The 16,794-nt window shown below is 43.6% G+C and overlaps 1 protein-coding gene across 4 annotated transcripts in view; it reads left to right on the top strand.

Annotated features, from left to right (window-relative positions):
• The first annotated feature begins 1,469 nt into the window (after positions 1-1,469).
• Positions 1,470-16,794, top strand: part of RFFL (ring finger and FYVE like domain containing E3 ubiquitin protein ligase) — a 69,797-nt gene continuing 54,472 nt past the window's right edge. Inside the window, exon 1 of one of the 4 annotated variants that reach the window (XM_060080759.1) lies at positions 1,470-1,671. In XM_060080759.1, the coding sequence (XP_059936742.1) occupies positions 1,482-1,671 (190 nt within the window). In that variant the 5' untranslated portion in view covers positions 1,470-1,481. Of the gene's footprint in view, positions 1,672-1,756; positions 1,886-11,308; positions 11,418-16,794 lie in introns of those variants that run through there. The other 3 variants (XM_060080752.1, XM_060080760.1, XM_060080758.1) reach the window with 3 other exon arrangements.

Genomic DNA, 16,794 nt, shown 5'->3' with positions numbered 1-16,794 from the left:
TAGTAGGTGCTCAGTCACCATTAATTTCTCATGCTCTTGCCAAAAGTAAAAAAAATCAGGGTTCTAGGACTTACAAGCTACGCTGCTACTAATAAAAGAAATAATATGATTTATTTTTTCACTGCTGTTTGGGGAAAGGCACGTGCTTCATAAATATGTATTGGAAAGTACTTAGCAAATGAGTAGAAATAATAAAAATACATCAACGTAAACAGCTCCTATAAATATGTCACTTGGTAGACAAACTAGTGTTTTATTAGTACTAAATACTATTGCTTGCTGAAAAGGATTTCAGATTACTTGCACAATGGGTACATTATTGAGTGCCTCTGTGGAAGGGCACGATAAAGATGAAAAATAGTGATGGTGATAATACTAAAGGTGGAGAAAGGAGGAGTGTGGGTAAACGCAGCTCTGAGCCCTCCTCGCTTTAGCAACGTGCACATTATTTAGCAGCGTTCCAATGATTTAGCTGTAATATGGACCAGAGGGCCCAGAAAAAATCCACAAGGATATCATGAATTCTGACACCAATTATTAGGCCAATCAGTGGCTTAAGTGCACTCCCTTTCGGAACTGAGCACTCAGCTTAAGAACTAAGCTTACAAAAAGATATCTCTGGGCCTCACCCCATCCCTTGCTCTGGACCTATTAACTTTCTATGATAATAATTAACATCAAGAGAAGGAGAGACTGGGTGGGGAATGATGTGCCTTAATCACAGGTCACAAAGACCTTTCAGAAATAAGATACACAGCTAGGTGAAAGGTACACAGCTAGCTGATGAATGGCTGGGTGGGCTCCTCCACACAGTCATCTTCATTCTACCAGGGCCTTCCTCTTAGCAGTTTCCTCACTTTCTTAAGGTGAAACTAGCTAACTCTGGGGGCTTAGACTGGGAAATGCTGGAGTGGGAGGTGCCGTGGAGTGAATGGGACAAACGTGGGTTTTGATGTCCTCCAGATCTGGCTTCTAATACTTTCCAACTATGGGACCTTGAATAAGCTAGTGAACTCTGGTGGGCCTGGGCTTCTTTCATGGTAATTTTGGGGACCATCACCTGCTGATAGCCATTGTTGTGAGGAACAATGGGATATGAAAGTGAGGAAACTTTGAAACTTATTTTGAAACGAGTTCTGAGATATTATGGGACTCGCTCAGTGTCACCAATCTGCACCACGGATCTGGACCCTTCAGCTCCTCGTGCAGAGTTCAGTAACCAAGGCAACGAGGAGCAGCGGACGCCCTCACACCGGGGTACCGACGCCTAGCCCGGTCTCAGGCTCGGCGGTCTCCGCCTCCCGCCGCTGGGCTCCGCCAGGGGGCGCGCGCGGTGGCCGCGCTCTAGCCCGCCGCGCGGCTCGCTCGTCTCTATGGTGGCTCGGGAGCGGCGGGAGCGGAGGCGCGCTCCCGAGGGGGCGGGGCCGCGCCGGGAGCGGGGCCGCGCGAGGGGCGGGAGCGACCGGGCCGGGAGGCCGGGGATGGGTGGGGGGGGCCAACTTCCTGGGGCCGGCTGTGAGGATGTCGCGACCGCCCCCGGGTGCCCCTCAGCCCCGGAGACGCCGGCGCGGCTCAGCCCGCAGCCCCCCTGCCTGAGCCGTCCGCGGCCCGGATCCGGCCCCTCCCCACCCCTCCCCTCCCAGGTGCGGGCCGGGCAGGCGGCCGCGGCAGGTGAGGAGGCGGCGGCGGCGGCGGCGGCGCAGGGTTCCGCGGGGCGCCGGGCCTGGGGTGGGGTCCCGGGGGAGGCCGGAGTCGGGGGCGCTGCTCGGCCTCGGGTCTCGCCAGGCTGTGGTCCGGGGGCGCCTCTGTGCGGGGCGCGGCCTGAGACTCCCTGCCTACAGGGGATGGGGGACGCCCTGCCTCGCTGGAAGTCTGCGCATTCAAGGTAGCCCGCACCTGTCCCATTAAAAGTCCCCTCAAAGGAAGCATTTCACCTGTGGGGGCAGTAACGGGAGACGTGTGTTCTCACATATTTCCAAACGCCCTACGGATCGGCACGTTCAGTTGGCTCGTGGGGGAAAGATGCCGCTTTACAGCATAGGAAACCGAGTCAGGTACGCGGCGGCCTGCGTCTGCATTTTAAGGAACTAGCTTGACCCAGCTTCCTAGTGCAGGAGCCCTTCGGGCGTGTTGGAGGAAGGTGGAGGCTGGAGTTTGGAGGCCTGATGGAGAAGTTTGGGGATGTGGTTCTCCTCTCCCCCACCCTGCCCCGCCCAGGGTCCACTGTTCTCTCTCTTGGGAGTTGTCCTCTGTTCATTTGAGGTGATGTGTGTGAGGTCGCCAGTGGCTAAGACGGAGAGGGACATGGGGCCTCTGTGCAGCTGGCTGCCCATGAAACATTTGACCAGGCTTGGGGAAGTATGCTAGACCTGGGGAACCAGAGCGTCGCAGACGTCTGCTCGGAGCTTGATTTCAGGCTGGCAGAAGATAGAAACAGCAGCATATTTTCTCCTTTTTTGTTGGTCTGTCATTTGTTCTAGGAGAAAAAGCTGCTTGTGCAATCAAGGAAGAGTGTACCATGCTCCTCCCCGTCTACCCCAGGGAAGAATTATTGTCAGCTTGGAAATAGGGCTTTACCCGCAACTGCCACTTTGCACCCTGGCTAAAGGCCACTGTTAACGTAATGAACAAACATCCCCAGGTGCATGTGGCCTTCTAAGAAAGTAAGTTCCTTGCCCATCGCTGTTACAGGTGGTTTGGAGGACAGAGACTTCCTGTCACCCCTGTTGGTGCAACTGTTTGGGGAGCAGCTGTGGTTTTCCTGGTGACAGTTCAAGTTACTGAAGTGTGGCCAAGTCTGTCACTTATTGGAACCTTTTCCTAGGAATGGGAGTAGGCAGGGGACGTGGTGCTGGGCTGTTTGTGTACAGAATTCTAGGGTTGGGAGCTAGTTCACGGGATTTCAGGTTTGACAACGTCTTTATCGTTTTTTCCTGATTGCATTCTTTTTCACATTCAAGGAAATAGATAATGGCAAGCATTTCTGAAACGTCATGGCATATTTCCTAATAATTCTGGACTTCAGAGTAGAAGTCATAAATTACACTTTATTTAGAAGTGTTATTTTCTTAAGTTTGAAAATTGTATATGACAGTTGCAGCTTGATGTGGCAGGGCTAACTGATAACTTGATTGTGCATGAAGCAAATTTCCATGTAATCTAGGACACACACACATTTTAATGTCTATTCAGTTTGGAGGGTCAGCCCACTAAAAACTTTCATATTGATCAGGAAGACAGCTGTTATCCCAACTGTTTACATTGGGATCGGGGATTGTAAATCTTCTAAATTGACTTAATTTAACCAATTGCTAAAATAACCCGCATTAAAAGAGAGCTGTTCTCAAAGAGGTTAGAAATTAATTTGTTTTCAAAACTTTCTCACGGCCAAGCCAGTTGATAATAACTCTGCTTAGCACCCTCTAATAGGAATGCCTCTGTAAGGCCTCTTAAAATAGCAGTGGGAAAAGAGTAACCAGCATTTAAAAAGACAAAACAAACGGCAACAATAACAAAAAAGGGCACAGTTTCTTCCCTAATTACATGTCCATTGTGATGTTTAATGCAGTCACACCCATCTGTAAGAGTGTTGTGCCTAGAACTTTCTGAAAACACCTACATAAACCTAAGGCGTGTTAACGGGACTAATTCCACCTTAATTTTTTATTCTTAAAATAGTTTTTTATTCTTTACTACTGCTGTTGTTTTAAAGGTAGATTAGAGACTTTTATATCAAACTTGTACTGGCTATAGTGTTTATGTTTGGGGAGGAAAGATTTAACGTCTGCACCTTGAATCTCATAACCCCTGCGACACAGAGCTGAGTTATAATTTAGAGTTTAATGAGAATGCATAGTTTAAATTGCTGTTGCCGAGGTCTCACGGGGCGAGCTGCCTCATCATTATTGTTTGGTAATGTTACTGGTTATTATTTTTGTTTGGTTACTGTTTATTGGTAGTAGTGACTGGTGTTTATGTAAGAAAGATTCTGGCTATTTGAGGGGCAGTCTTTTCATATCCAAACACACAACTTCCCATTGCTTCAATAGGGAGGTGGTGTGGTCGCTTTCTTGTTTTGTGACTATATTATTTGGAGTTTTAAAATCCTAAAACTAGTTGGGCTCTTAATAGGATATCCTGTTATATCTCACATGAAAGCCATCCTAGATAGGTAGGGAATCATCGGCCTTATGTGTTGAAAGACCTCAGCTCTCCCAGTTTCCAGGATTTATCAGTTGCCACGGTCAGGACAGTGGTTTCATCTAATCCCGTGATGCCATTCTTAGCTTAAACCCATTATCCTCATTTATCTTCGTTAAGACTGTCGTGAAGTTTCTCTGCTTTCTGTAGTTCAGTTTGAATATTCCACATTTTTGACACATTTGGGCCTATTAACGTTCTGAATTGGAGCAGTTAAGAGAGTCTGCCTGTTTTTAAACATTTTCCTTTTTCGAGGCAAGTATAAAATCTGAGTTTCCTCTGGGGGAAACCAGCTCTTTAAAAATCTGATAGGAAAACAAAAGCTGGTTTTTCCAGCTTTTTACCAATATGCAGTCTTCTTAACCTTTCCTTCCTTTCTGGTTTTGCCAGTACAGTGATTAGTGACTAGTAGTGAATGATGAACCAGAGGCATTGGGAGATCCTCAAGTCTCCTGAATCATAAAAAGAAGGTCACATTGTATTCAGTGCAGCTTTAGTCTTTTTAGTGAGTTTTATTGCAAGGACTTCTCCAAAGCCAGCCACTCCTTAAAAGATTCGGTACCTAGCAGTTTCCAACTGAGTCACTGAGGTTGTTTAAAAATACAGATTTCCCAGTTCCACCTCCTGGAGATTTTTTTTTTTTTTTTTTGAGTGGGTAAGTGATGACTGAGAATCCACATTTTATTTTATTTTAGTTAATTTATTTTTGGTTGCATTGGGTCTTCGTTGCTGTGTGCGGGCTTTCTCTAGTTGCGGCAAATGGGGGCTACTCTTCGTTGCGGTGCACGGGCTTCTCATTTCGGTGGCTTCTCTTGTTACCGAGCACGGGCTCTAGGCGTGCGGTCGCCGTAGTTGTGGCTCGCGGGCTCTAGAGCACGGGCTCTAGGCATGCGGTCGCCGTAGTTGTGGCTCGCGGGCTCTAGAGCACAGGCTCAGTAGTTGCAGCGCACGGGCTTAGTTGCTGCACGGCATGTGGGATCTTCCCGGACCAGGGATTGAACCCATGTTCCCTGCATCGGCAGGCGGACTCTTAACCACTTGGCCACCAGGGAAGTGCCGAGAATCTATATTTTAAAAACCACTCTGGGCATCTGCTTCCAAAAAGCTCCCCAAGTGATTCTGATCTGCAGCCGGGTTTAGGAGGCACTGTTGCATTGCTTTGAAATTATTTATAAATTGGTAGTCCCTTTAAAAGCATCATTATGTTATTCAGGATGTTTGATTTGCTAGAATAGCCCATTTCCTAGTCATGACAGATAACAAAGAGCTTTTATAACTTTTATGTAAATTACTTTACAGAGAGGCCCCCTCTGCTGTATTATCTGTCAGGAGTCATGAGGGAGGGTTGGCGAAAAGTAGCTTCCTTTATTTCCTGAGTGGACAAATGAATGATAATGTGGAAACCACTGGAGGTCTGAATGGGTAGTCAAGTCTAGTTTTGATCAGTGTTGGATAGGAGAGCCGCCTGGGAACTCTCTGTATGTAGGATTTTAAAATAAAGCCAACTTGCCAGATGTTTCATTTCTACATAGCTGAAACGCTTATTGGAAATAATGGGTGCTTAATAGGCAATAAACTTTAGTCACAGGTCTTTTGCTGAGTTCATGGATGGAAGAAAAATTGCTGAAATACAGAACCCTCTGAGTTAAAGCAGAATCAGGGCATTAAATATGTTAGTTAACGAATTAAACTTGGGAAAAGTGTAACAATTTAGGAAATAGACAAACCTGGTTTTGAGTCCCAGCTCCTCCACCCGCTGGCTGTGCTACTTTAGACATGTTACTTAACCTCTGTGGGCTTCATTTTCTTCATCTGCAAGATGAAAATCCTACCTGGGAGCCTTGTTCTGTGGACGAAAAGAGAGAAAATCTCTTCTTTGTACATTGTACGGAACTCAGTGAACGTTCTCTACTCCCACTTTCTCATAGGATTTTTATTCCGTAGGCTTAAGATGTCTTTCTAAATCTGGCCTTCTCTCTATCTCTTTCCAGGAATATCTACTCGGTCAGCTCTTTTAGACAATGCATGAAAGAGTGAGGACTGAAGTTAAGAACTAGAGAATATGGGAAAGAGGAATGAGTCATAGACACTTGAAAAAAATTTTTTTTATGAAGAGTGGAGTGTAGGCATATATCCAGAATTACTGTCCGCGGGAATAATGACATTATCCAAATTCTGCCTCAAGTATCTGCGCGGTAGCCTGGGGAGCTCAACTCAGGCTACCAGGCTTGGAGGGTGGCCCCACTAAGTAGCACCTGACGGCCCTTTCTTTCCTCATCTTCCTTTCCCCCCTCTCAGGCTCTTTTGTTTCTCTTTCCCTCTCTCCTCCCTTTCCCTCTTTTAAACGGCCCCTCTTTCGACTTGCCAATCATGGCCATAGTAATCACAGACCAGGCCCCTGGAACTCGAGGCTAAAAGAGGTTGCTGGTTGCTAACACCTGTCTCCCAGCTAAATGAATAGGCTCTTTTGTGGGCAGGATGCTAAAAGAGCTGATTAGTACAATACTGGCTTAAAGGACCTATTAATGATCCAACATATGTAAATCATGGAGTGATTTAAAGCCATTTTAGAGATTTGTTTCTTATACTCTACGTTAATGTTATATATTGAATTAGGATGTTGGCTGAATTTTTCCATGTAAACCGTGAATCTGTTTATTGCCTAAATGGACTAATTTTTGTCATATTGATTGGGAATCATTTATATTCTAAAGAAGTTTCTACCCTTAAGGGCCTTTGTATTCTGCAAATGTCCAACTAGTGTGAAATACAATTAAAGTTTTGTTCACTGTGCTGCTGACATAATTAGTTTAATTTCTGTCCTTATATATTTCTCTTGGAAGCTGGGAAATTAAAATACTAGATTTTGCATAAAACTGCTTTTTTGAGGGGGTGATTTTACTGTCAGGTGAACAGACTTAGGCCCAAGGGTACATTTTTTAACATGTCTTACTTAACTTTCCTGTAATAGTCTTTCTCTCTATAGAATTAATGTATAATTGGCTATTTAAGCATTCAGAAGAGAATGTTTGGCCTTTACCCCGTGATTATATTTTTTCCTGTATCTCTTTTGAGGAAATGTGTGTAATTTTTGGAAACTCCTAAGTATATTACCATTACGAGAGCATGAGAACTTTTGCAAAGGCTAGAGAATGGAGTGGTTTTCTGAGATAAGCTGTATTATTTAATTCCCTCCCCAAATCACTGCTGTGTTCTTTTTTAGATCATAGTGCTTGCAGACCTTGATGTGAAAGTGGAAAGGCTGTGATGCCTGGCAAATCCTCTCCACAATTTTTCTATGATGCGTTTCACAGAAATGGCTCTAGTCTTCAGGAACAGAAGTCACTCTCAAGGAGACTTTACACTTAATTACTCTAATCCACACTTAATTTCCTACAGGATTCTTGGAGAGATTCTCACCAGGCTGCTGATTTCATGGAGTTATGACCTATGAAGGTTTTTCTTTATCTCAGTTAAGCCTGCTAACCTTTTTTTTTTTTTTTTTTTTTTTTTTAAGGGAAAGTGACCTTGGTCTGGTAATTTCTCCATTGTCCTCTCCTGTAAAAAGATAAGCAAAACCTTCTGGCTCTCTCAGCAGCCATTTTCAGCAGCTACCACCCATGTGCTGAATTTGAACTTTACACAATTTTTGTTGAGCTAGTGTCACTTGACTTATGAAAGCTGCCCCCTCCAATGCATCTCCTAGTTTAACATTCACATGCCTTTTCTAGAATTGCATATAATTATTATATGCAATTATATTATAATTATTATATGCAATTTTAATGTTTCATTATCTCTGGGTTATGGAGTGGTCAGGTCTCCTAGGGACAGCCGATCCAATCAGACTACTTGGAGCCAGAGTCTGATTTGCTGAAACATTTTAACTGTCTTGATCCACTTTGAAGAAATGCTGCCTAGTCATCCTGAAATTTACAGGAAGTTAGGCCAACTGGAGCCTCTGCTGCTGGCCTCTGAGTAATTCGTTGGTAATCAGCACCATTGTTTATTTGCAACTGCTGGGTTATGTTAAAAGACTTGGAAAAAAAAGCTTTTCTTAAGTAAATGGAGCGGCCTCCTCTCCCACCCCGCCCCTTCTTGTTTTACCCTTTTCATTTACTTGGAAAAATCTTTCCACACTTAGTTCTGATCACATGCATGGAATGTGATGGAATCAATATCTTTTATGCTATAAGAAAGCTTGTTTTCCCTCCAGCAATTTCTGTGAATTCCCCCCACCCCCTTTCAACTTTCATAATGATTAAGATATCTGCTTGAGAAATAACTGTGCCTCATCTTCTTCTGTTGACTTACCACCTTTTCCTGGGTCTTGAGTCAGTGGGTCCATAGCCAATGAATTATACCCCCTCTTGACCATTCTCAATTATTATCTTCATGGTGTGGAAGAAGATCCACTAGAGCATGAGCCTTTATTCCAAAATCCTGGACAAAAGGAGCGTTCTGATTTGGGGCAAGAGGGTGGAGTGTTTTCCAGGACTTTAGAGGGAGTGGGTCAGCCGAAGTTCAGCCGGTTTGAGGAATCTTTAGTCAAGGATGGTTCTCAAGAAGAGGACGGAATTGTCTTGGAATTGATTTTGCAGACCAGTAGCCATGGTTTAGGCAATTTGGATTTTATGGAGGTGAAGAGGAACAGTTTGGTGTTAAAGTTTTGTGCCAGGGTGTCGGGTAGGAAGGAATAGCTGCAGGGCCTAGGACTTGCCCAGTCTGCAGTGGAAAATTCTTAGGCCTTCCGGTTCTCTCACTTCTGTCTACCTCTCTTTTTACCTTTTGGGCATGACTAGATTCAGGTGCCATTCTTGGTCATTTGTCATATGCTGATGGAAGTACCTGCGTAGTCATTCTGTGTCAGAGCTGAAGTTTACCTTAGCCAGTGTTTGCTGCACAGCTGGTGGGGAAAAGGGGTCAAATGTTCCCAGAGAGCTTGACCGAGGGCACTCCACCTCCCCTACCACCCTCACCATATGGTTGGACCCAGCACTCCAGGTGATTCTGAGTCATCACCCCCACGCCCATTGATCTAGTGCAGTGTTTCCCAACTGTTTGGACTGTTGACATAGTTGCAGACCGGCTGCTTGAGGAATAGTGACAGTGAACCAACCAATTAATGGGGGACACAGATATGATAGTTTTGCAGTTTCACCTCCAGATGATCTTCGTCAGATTCCTAAATTTTATTTATTTGATTAAACTTTTTTATATAGCATGTCACCATGTCTCCTGTACTACCAAAACTGATATTAAAAGTGAAAATATGTTGACAGTTACATCTAATTTGGTTTTTGAGATACCGGCTATCCACACCTGCACTGTTATTTGTGGAAACGCTCACAAATAGCCGCCTGAAATCTTTCTCCTCACCTCTTTTCAGAAACAGCACAAACATAAAAATAAGCCACTAGTTTTGTTTGGGAGGGACTGGTACAAAATTCAAGAGCTCTGAATGTCATGTCAAGAAAGTAGTTCTTGGACTTCCCTGGTGGCGCAGTGGTTAAGAATCTGCCTGTCAATGTAGGGGACATGGATTCAAGCCCTTGTCCAGGAAGATCCCACATGCTGCAAAGCAACAAAGCCCGTGCGCCACAACTACTGAGCCTGTGATCTAGAGCCCACGAGCCACAACTACCGAGCCTGTGTGCCACAACTACTGAAGCCCACGTGCCTAGAGCCGGTGCTCCGCAACAAGAGAAGCCACCGCAATGAGAAGCCTGCGCACTACAACGAAGAGCAGCCCCCGCTGGCCGCAACTAGAGAAAGCCCATGCGCAGCAGCGAAAACCCAATGCAGCCAAAAATAAATAAAGTAATTAAAAAAAAAAAAGCAGTTCTTGATGCCATAGCATGTAAATGTTTACATGTATTTTTTTTTTTTTTTTTGCAGTATGCGGGCCTCTCACTGTTGTGGCCTCTTCCGTTGTGGAGCACAGGCTCTGGATGCGCAGGCTCAGCGGCCATAGCTCATGGGCCTAGCCACTCCGTGGCATGTGGTATCTTCCCAGACTGGGGCACGAACCTGTGTTCCCTGCATCGGCAGGTGGACCCTCAACCACTGCGCCACCAGGGAAGCCCTGTTTACATGTATTTTAATACACATTTGGTCTTCCCAACCAAACATCATTTTTTTAAGTGGAGAAAAATTGAAATTTGTTGTTACATATTACTAATATTATAAAAGCATATTGAAATGTTTTCTGTAAGTTTTAATATACTGATTTAAAAATACTTTTTGCCTAAAATAATTTCTTTATTGGGGTTTACACACAAATTGTGACCCTTTTTTAATCCCTAGAGGCATTACTAAGATTATTATTGCAGTAGATCTCAAATTTTCATGTGTATCAGAGTCTCCCGGGTGCTTGTAAAAAACTGCAGTTTCCTGGTTGCTAGCCCAGACCTATAGAATCTGGGTGTTTGGGAATGAAGCTGGGGATTCTGATGTAGCTTATCTGCAGACGACATTTGGAGAAAGTAATACTGTCAGAAGGAACCACACATTAAAAAAAAAAAGACAATATTGAGAAATGCTGATGTTAAGGGGGCTGCTTTTATTCTGCAGAGGAGGAATTCAAGGCACAGGGAAGTAAAAAGTCTCCAGTTCACCCAGCGTCCCCAAGATAGTTGGATCTCGCAGACCAGCAGTGAGGTCTTTTGAGTCTAATTGGGTACTCTTTCCATGAGGTTACACCGTGGTGTACCTCCTTATTGGTTTCTCTGATTGCCCTCAAATCAGAAACTGTAGGATAGGGCAAGGGTGCTTTGATTCCTTCGGAACAATAAGTGACACAATTGTCATTCAACCGTGTGAAAAGTTAGTGTTTCTGAAACTGGTGAAGGACCAGCTTTGTAAAGTGCTTTTTCAATCTGTTGCCAACTAATAGTTTTGTAAAGTACAAGAAAAATGAATTACCAGGAAGTCATGCCCTTGGATGCACAGCAGTTCATACCTACTATGAATTTTTTTGTTTACCTTGACGTGGGTGTCCATGGAGGGTGTGCGACTGCACACTTTGAATAGCATTGTTCTATTATAGGTGGGTCTGAGGACGTCTTAGGACGTCTTGATATCAGAGGTTCTTGATTTTCTTCCTTAGGCTACCTGTAATTGAGGCAACCAACTGAGAACTCCCTACTTGGAGAGAGAAGTTCTATCGCTTGGTGATTTGCTAGATCAGAACCACGATTTTAATACTTGAGGATGAGGTGAGGATACTTACCTTTAATATATTTAAGAATATATTGATAGACCTTGCATTTTGTGCCTGTATCAGGAGGGCATTTACCTCCTTTGACTAAATATTAGAAGGGAGTTTCCAACTTCTTGGCCTGTAACTTTACTTACAGTTAATAAAGGTGCTTAAAGGTGGGAGACAGAAAATAAAATTTGACGGTGTGCCGTTTCTTTGAGGCACTTCAGCGTGTTTGGTTTTTAGAGGCCTTTTGTAAGTAGTCTAGGAACAAGCATTATTTGTGTGGCTGTAATGTCAAAATGAGTGTTGATTTGGAGCAGGGGAAAAAAAAATCTCTCCATGCATGCGTTGTGTCCTGGTTTAATTGCTTGGTTGGATGAAATGTCAAACTTGATAGATTATTGGAGCTGTTATTTTTATTTTGGTGGTTAAACAATAATGAAACTGTTTGGATGTTTGCGGGGAACACTGCTCCCTGTGTCTGGACTTTGCTCTGGAGAAAGTTTCAATTGTTCAGAAGCAATACTAGTTAGAAAATGCAGCTTCTGTGGCTCCTAGCACAGCTGTCTAAACTATTAGCTGTATTGGGGCCTTTGGACAAGCATTGTTTAACACTTTTGGACACAATTTATGTTTCTGATTCCAAAATGTCTATGGTTGTTGCTGAATAGTTGGGAAACCTAGAAATGGGAGAGAGGTGTCTAGGTAAAATCAAGCCTTTTTTCTTTAAGCATCTCTAGAACAAACTCCATCTTTCTTTTTTTAAAAAAAAAATATTTATTTATTTATGGCTGCATTGGGTGTTCGTTGCTGCATGTGGGCTCTCTCTAGTTGAGGCGAGCAGGGGCTACTCTTTGTTGCGGTGCACGGGCTTCCCATTGCGGTGGCCTCTCTTGCTGCAGAGCACGGGCTTCAGTAGTTGTGGCTCGTGGCTCCAGAGCACAGGCTAAGTTGTTGTGGTGCACAGGCCCAGTTGCTCCGCGGGCATGCGGGATCCTCCCGGACCAGGGCCCGAACCCGCGTCCCCTGCATTGGCAGGCGGATTCTTAACCACTGCGCCCACCAGGGAAGCCCCCAAACTCCATCTTTCTAACTGGGGTAGGGAGGGGTGGGGAGGCTGTGTGATGAGACTGGACCTTGCTTTCTTAGTTACTGTTCAGTAGAATAGCATGTGTGCCAGTCATTATAACCTTATGGTACTTCTCTTTATGCCCTATTTTACCTGTATAAATATTATCGGTAGTTATTTTGTGCTTTTTGTGTGCCAAGGACTTTGCTATATGAACTCATTTAACCCCTCCCAACAATTCTGTGAAATGTAGGCACCAGTATCAGTGTTCCGCAGATCAGGAAATGTGGCACAGAGAAGTTGAAAATGTGCCTAAGGCCACACAGTGTTTGAACCCAAGTAGTCTGGCTGGAAAGGCCCGCTCCCAACCACCAGGCCCCAGCTGCCTCTCACTCCATCAGCTCATCTGATTATGATTACTTATCAGAGTAAGTCTTTAGAAATAGGTTCTATTTCATAGAATGTGGGCTTAAAATCATCCTTTTATACATGGGCCTCCTTGTGTGGAAGGTGATTTTAGAATGTTATTAGCAGTCTTTGTTATTCCTTTACTAGTTTTAATTCCATTAGCACTGAAGGATTTTTTTTTTTTGTCTTTTGTTTTTTAAATTTTTGGCTGCATTGGGTCTTTGTTGCTGCGTGTGGGCTTTCTCTAGTTGTGGCGAGCGGGGGCTACTCTTCCTTATGGTGCGTGGGCTTCTCATTGCGGTGGCTTCTCTTGTTGCTGAGCACGTGCTCTAGGTGTGTGGGCTCAGTAGTTGCAGCACACGGGCTTAGCTGCTTCGCAGCATATGGGATCTTCCCAGACCAGGGATGGAACCTGTGTCCCCTGCCTTGGCAGGCAGATTCTTAACCACTGTTTCACCAGGGTAGTCCTTCCTGAAGGATTGTTTTATAGTTTATTCCATGTTTTAAAATTGTAATTGTATTTGATATATCAACCAGTCACCCTCAAAAGCACATTTGGCTAAACAGCTGAAGCATTGGGTTAGAGGAGAATTTATTGGTGGGTTTTCTTTAAAAAAAAATTTTTTTTTTTGGAGTGTCTTTCTGTTTTTCAATAGGCCTTCCCAATAAATTGACCCCTGTGTAGGATACTGTAGATGTTGGTGGCCCGAGGGTCCTCGTGTTGTAAGTGATAGTGGAATAAACGGTGGTAGACCACTTTCAGTAAGAAGCCCGGATGAGTATAGAAACTAAAACTTTGTGCCTGAGACATGTGACCTGCTTTCAGTACATGTGAGCCCTGGCTGGGAGAATCACAGAGGAAGCATCATTTAAATATCTTCCACTAACCTTTCCCTCACATTTGGAGACTGCTACTGAGACTTTTGTAGGAAAAACTGTTTGTAGTAGGAAGCCTGTCACATGTGAGGTGCCCCACGCCAGTAACCACATCTTTCACAATTTATGTGTCTGATCGCTGCAGTTTTCAGATGCTTTTGATTTCAAGCAGGACGCTTTGGGCTGAATGCTGAGCTTAAATTGCAGTGAGAGTTCACTCTGCATGGGTTACTTCTGCTGCCCCCTGGCCCATTGCTCGTGGCCCTGGGGAAGCTCAGATAAAAACACCGGTAGAGATGGGGCACAGGTAATGCCTCAAATGTATTTTAGGTGGTTGAGCCGGCAACGGACTCATGCTTAAATAATCTTTTTTTTTTTTTTTTCTGGCATAGTAGGGACAGCAGAATAATACGAAATGTGCTTTGCCTTACGAACAATTTACCTTCCTTAATTCTCCATAGTGGTTGGACAGTTGAATGAGTAATTGTAATTGCACATTTATTGTCACATACATCCCTTTCCCCCCAACCAATCCTTGGCAACCAGTAATCTGTTCTTTATCTCTATAATTTTGTCCTTTTTGAAATGTTATGGAAATAGAATGATAACAACATGTGGCCTTCTGAGATTGGCATTTTTCACTTAGCATGATGCCCTCCATCCAAGTTGTATTTAGTAACGTATTTAATAATGCTTTTTATTACTAAATAGAATAAATAGTATGGATGGATGTATCACAGTTTTTTTTAAATTGAAGTATAGTTGATTTACAATGTTGTATTAGTTCCTAGTGTACAGCAAAGTGATTCGTATATATACTTTTTCATAGTCTTTTCCATTATTGTTCATGACAAGATATTGAATATAGTTTCTTTTTTTAAAAAATTAATTAATTAATTAATTTTTGGCTGCGTTGGGTGTTCATTGCTGCGGGCAGGCTTTCTCTAGTTGCGGCAAGCGGGGGCTACTCTTCGTTGAGGTGCACAGGCTTCTCATCGCAGTGGCTTCTCTTGTTGCAGAGCACGGGCTCTAGGCGCGCGGGCTTCAGTAGTTGTGGCACGCAGGCTCAATAGTTGTGACTCGAGGGCTCTAGAGCATAGGCTCAGTAGTTGTGGCACACGCGCTTAGTTGCTCCACGGCATGTGGGATCTTCCCGGACCAGGGCTTGACCCCGTGTCCCCTGCATTGGCAGGCGGATTCTTAACCACTGCACCACCAGGGAAGTCTTGAATATAGTTTCTTGTGCTATACAGTAGGACCTGTTATTTATCTATTTTATATTTTGTAGTTTGTATCTGCTAATCCCAAACTCCTAATTTATCTCTCCCCCATCCCCTTTCCCCTTTGGTAACTATAAGTTTGTTTTCTATGCCTTGGATGTATCACAGGTTTTAAAATTTTAATTAATTAATTAGTTAATTAGGTTGTGCTGGGTCTTCATTGAGACAGGCAGGCTCCTTAGTTGCAGCTCACGGGCTCCTTAGTTGTGGCATGCGAACTCTTAGTTGTGGCATGCATGTGGGATCTAGTTCCCTGACCAGGGATTGAACCCAGGCCCCCTGCATTGGTAGTGCAGAGTCTTAACCACTGTGCCACTAGGGAAGTCCCTGTATCACAGTTTTTTAACCATTTACCTATTGTAGGGCATTTTGGTTGTTTCCAGTTTGGGGCTGTTACAGATAAAGCCATTATGAACATTTATGTACAGGTATTTGTGTAGATACAAGTTTTAATTTCTCTGGGTTAAGTGCCCAGGAATGCAATTGCTCAGTCTTACAATATGTGTATCTTTAGTCTCTTAAAGAAACCACCAAACTATTTTCCCAAGCCCTGTACCATTTTACGGTCTGTCCCACCAGCAGTGTATGAGATCCAGTTTCTCTGCATCCTCATCAGCATTTGGTATTGTCCCCCTTTTTAAACTTTTCTAATAGGTAGCACATCTGTTTTTTAAGTTCATCAGACTACTTGTAAAACTGACGTGACTGACAAAGAGCAAAGATTTTTGAGTCGTGGTTAGCCCTTCATGTGGCTCTTTCTCTCTACAGTGTTCAGTGGTCTGTTGACCTGCTTTTTAACCCCCTGCCCTGGTGTCCCTGAGAGAGAGAAAACTAACCAGGACTAACCTGGAGGAAGTGAGGACATGAGCACGAGACTCAGTCTCCCCCTAACCTGGCAGGACATAGCACAGTACCGCTTCTGGCTCAGAATGACGACAAACGAACCAACAATGCTGTCCCAACACTATGAATTCTGGTTGATTCTTATGTTTGCCTCAGTGAATATAGCCTTAAATATGCTGAAAATTTGGCTCAGAATGGCCCTAAGAACTTGTTCAAATTGTTCTGTTTCATTTTCTTTGTCAGGTGATTTTAGGTACTTTATTTCTGGTGATGTTAATTAGCTTATACTCCTCATTTAAATACTAAAATAGCACAAAAGTGTATATATAAAGCAGAAAGTAAACCTCCACCCGTACCAAAAGTAACACTGTTAAGTGGTTCTAGACTTTTTGACTATATGTTTTGTATCTCTCTCTCTGTATATATACATATGTATGTATATATTCGGTGTGTGCTATGTGTGTGTGTGTGTGTGTGTGTGTGTTCTCCACCTGCTATTCTGTATTCTCCACCTGCTATTCTGTACTGCTTTTTTTTTTTTTTTTAATGGATAATATATTGTGGGCATTTTCCCCTGTGTTTCCTTTTTAAGTGTTTAATGCCTGCGACAAAACTTTGGGTTCCTTTCTCTAACCCTTTTTTGTTCTGTTGTAAAAGGGATGAGAGAGATGCCATTGAAAGACCCAAACAATAAGTATTTTATTCCTAGTTACGTGGGTTTGGGTTGAAATAAGGTTATGGCTTTATTTGCAGGTAAATCCTTAGAATTCTGGGTGTTGGGATCTATCTATCCACTCTATTATGAATAATGCAAGTCTAACTTTATGGTGTGATCTCTTGCAAGCCTTGAGGGAAGCAAGAACTGTGAGCACAGTAATCTTTAGAGAATGTATAGTCCTTTGGGTATTTGTCTA

This window comes from Mesoplodon densirostris, chromosome 18 (genome assembly GCF_025265405.1).
Source record: "Mesoplodon densirostris isolate mMesDen1 chromosome 18, mMesDen1 primary haplotype, whole genome shotgun sequence".
Taxonomy (NCBI): Eukaryota; Metazoa; Chordata; class Mammalia; order Artiodactyla; family Ziphiidae; genus Mesoplodon; species Mesoplodon densirostris.
The sequence above is the reverse complement of the archived record's forward strand: the minus strand, read 5'-3'. Positions and strand labels throughout refer to the sequence as shown.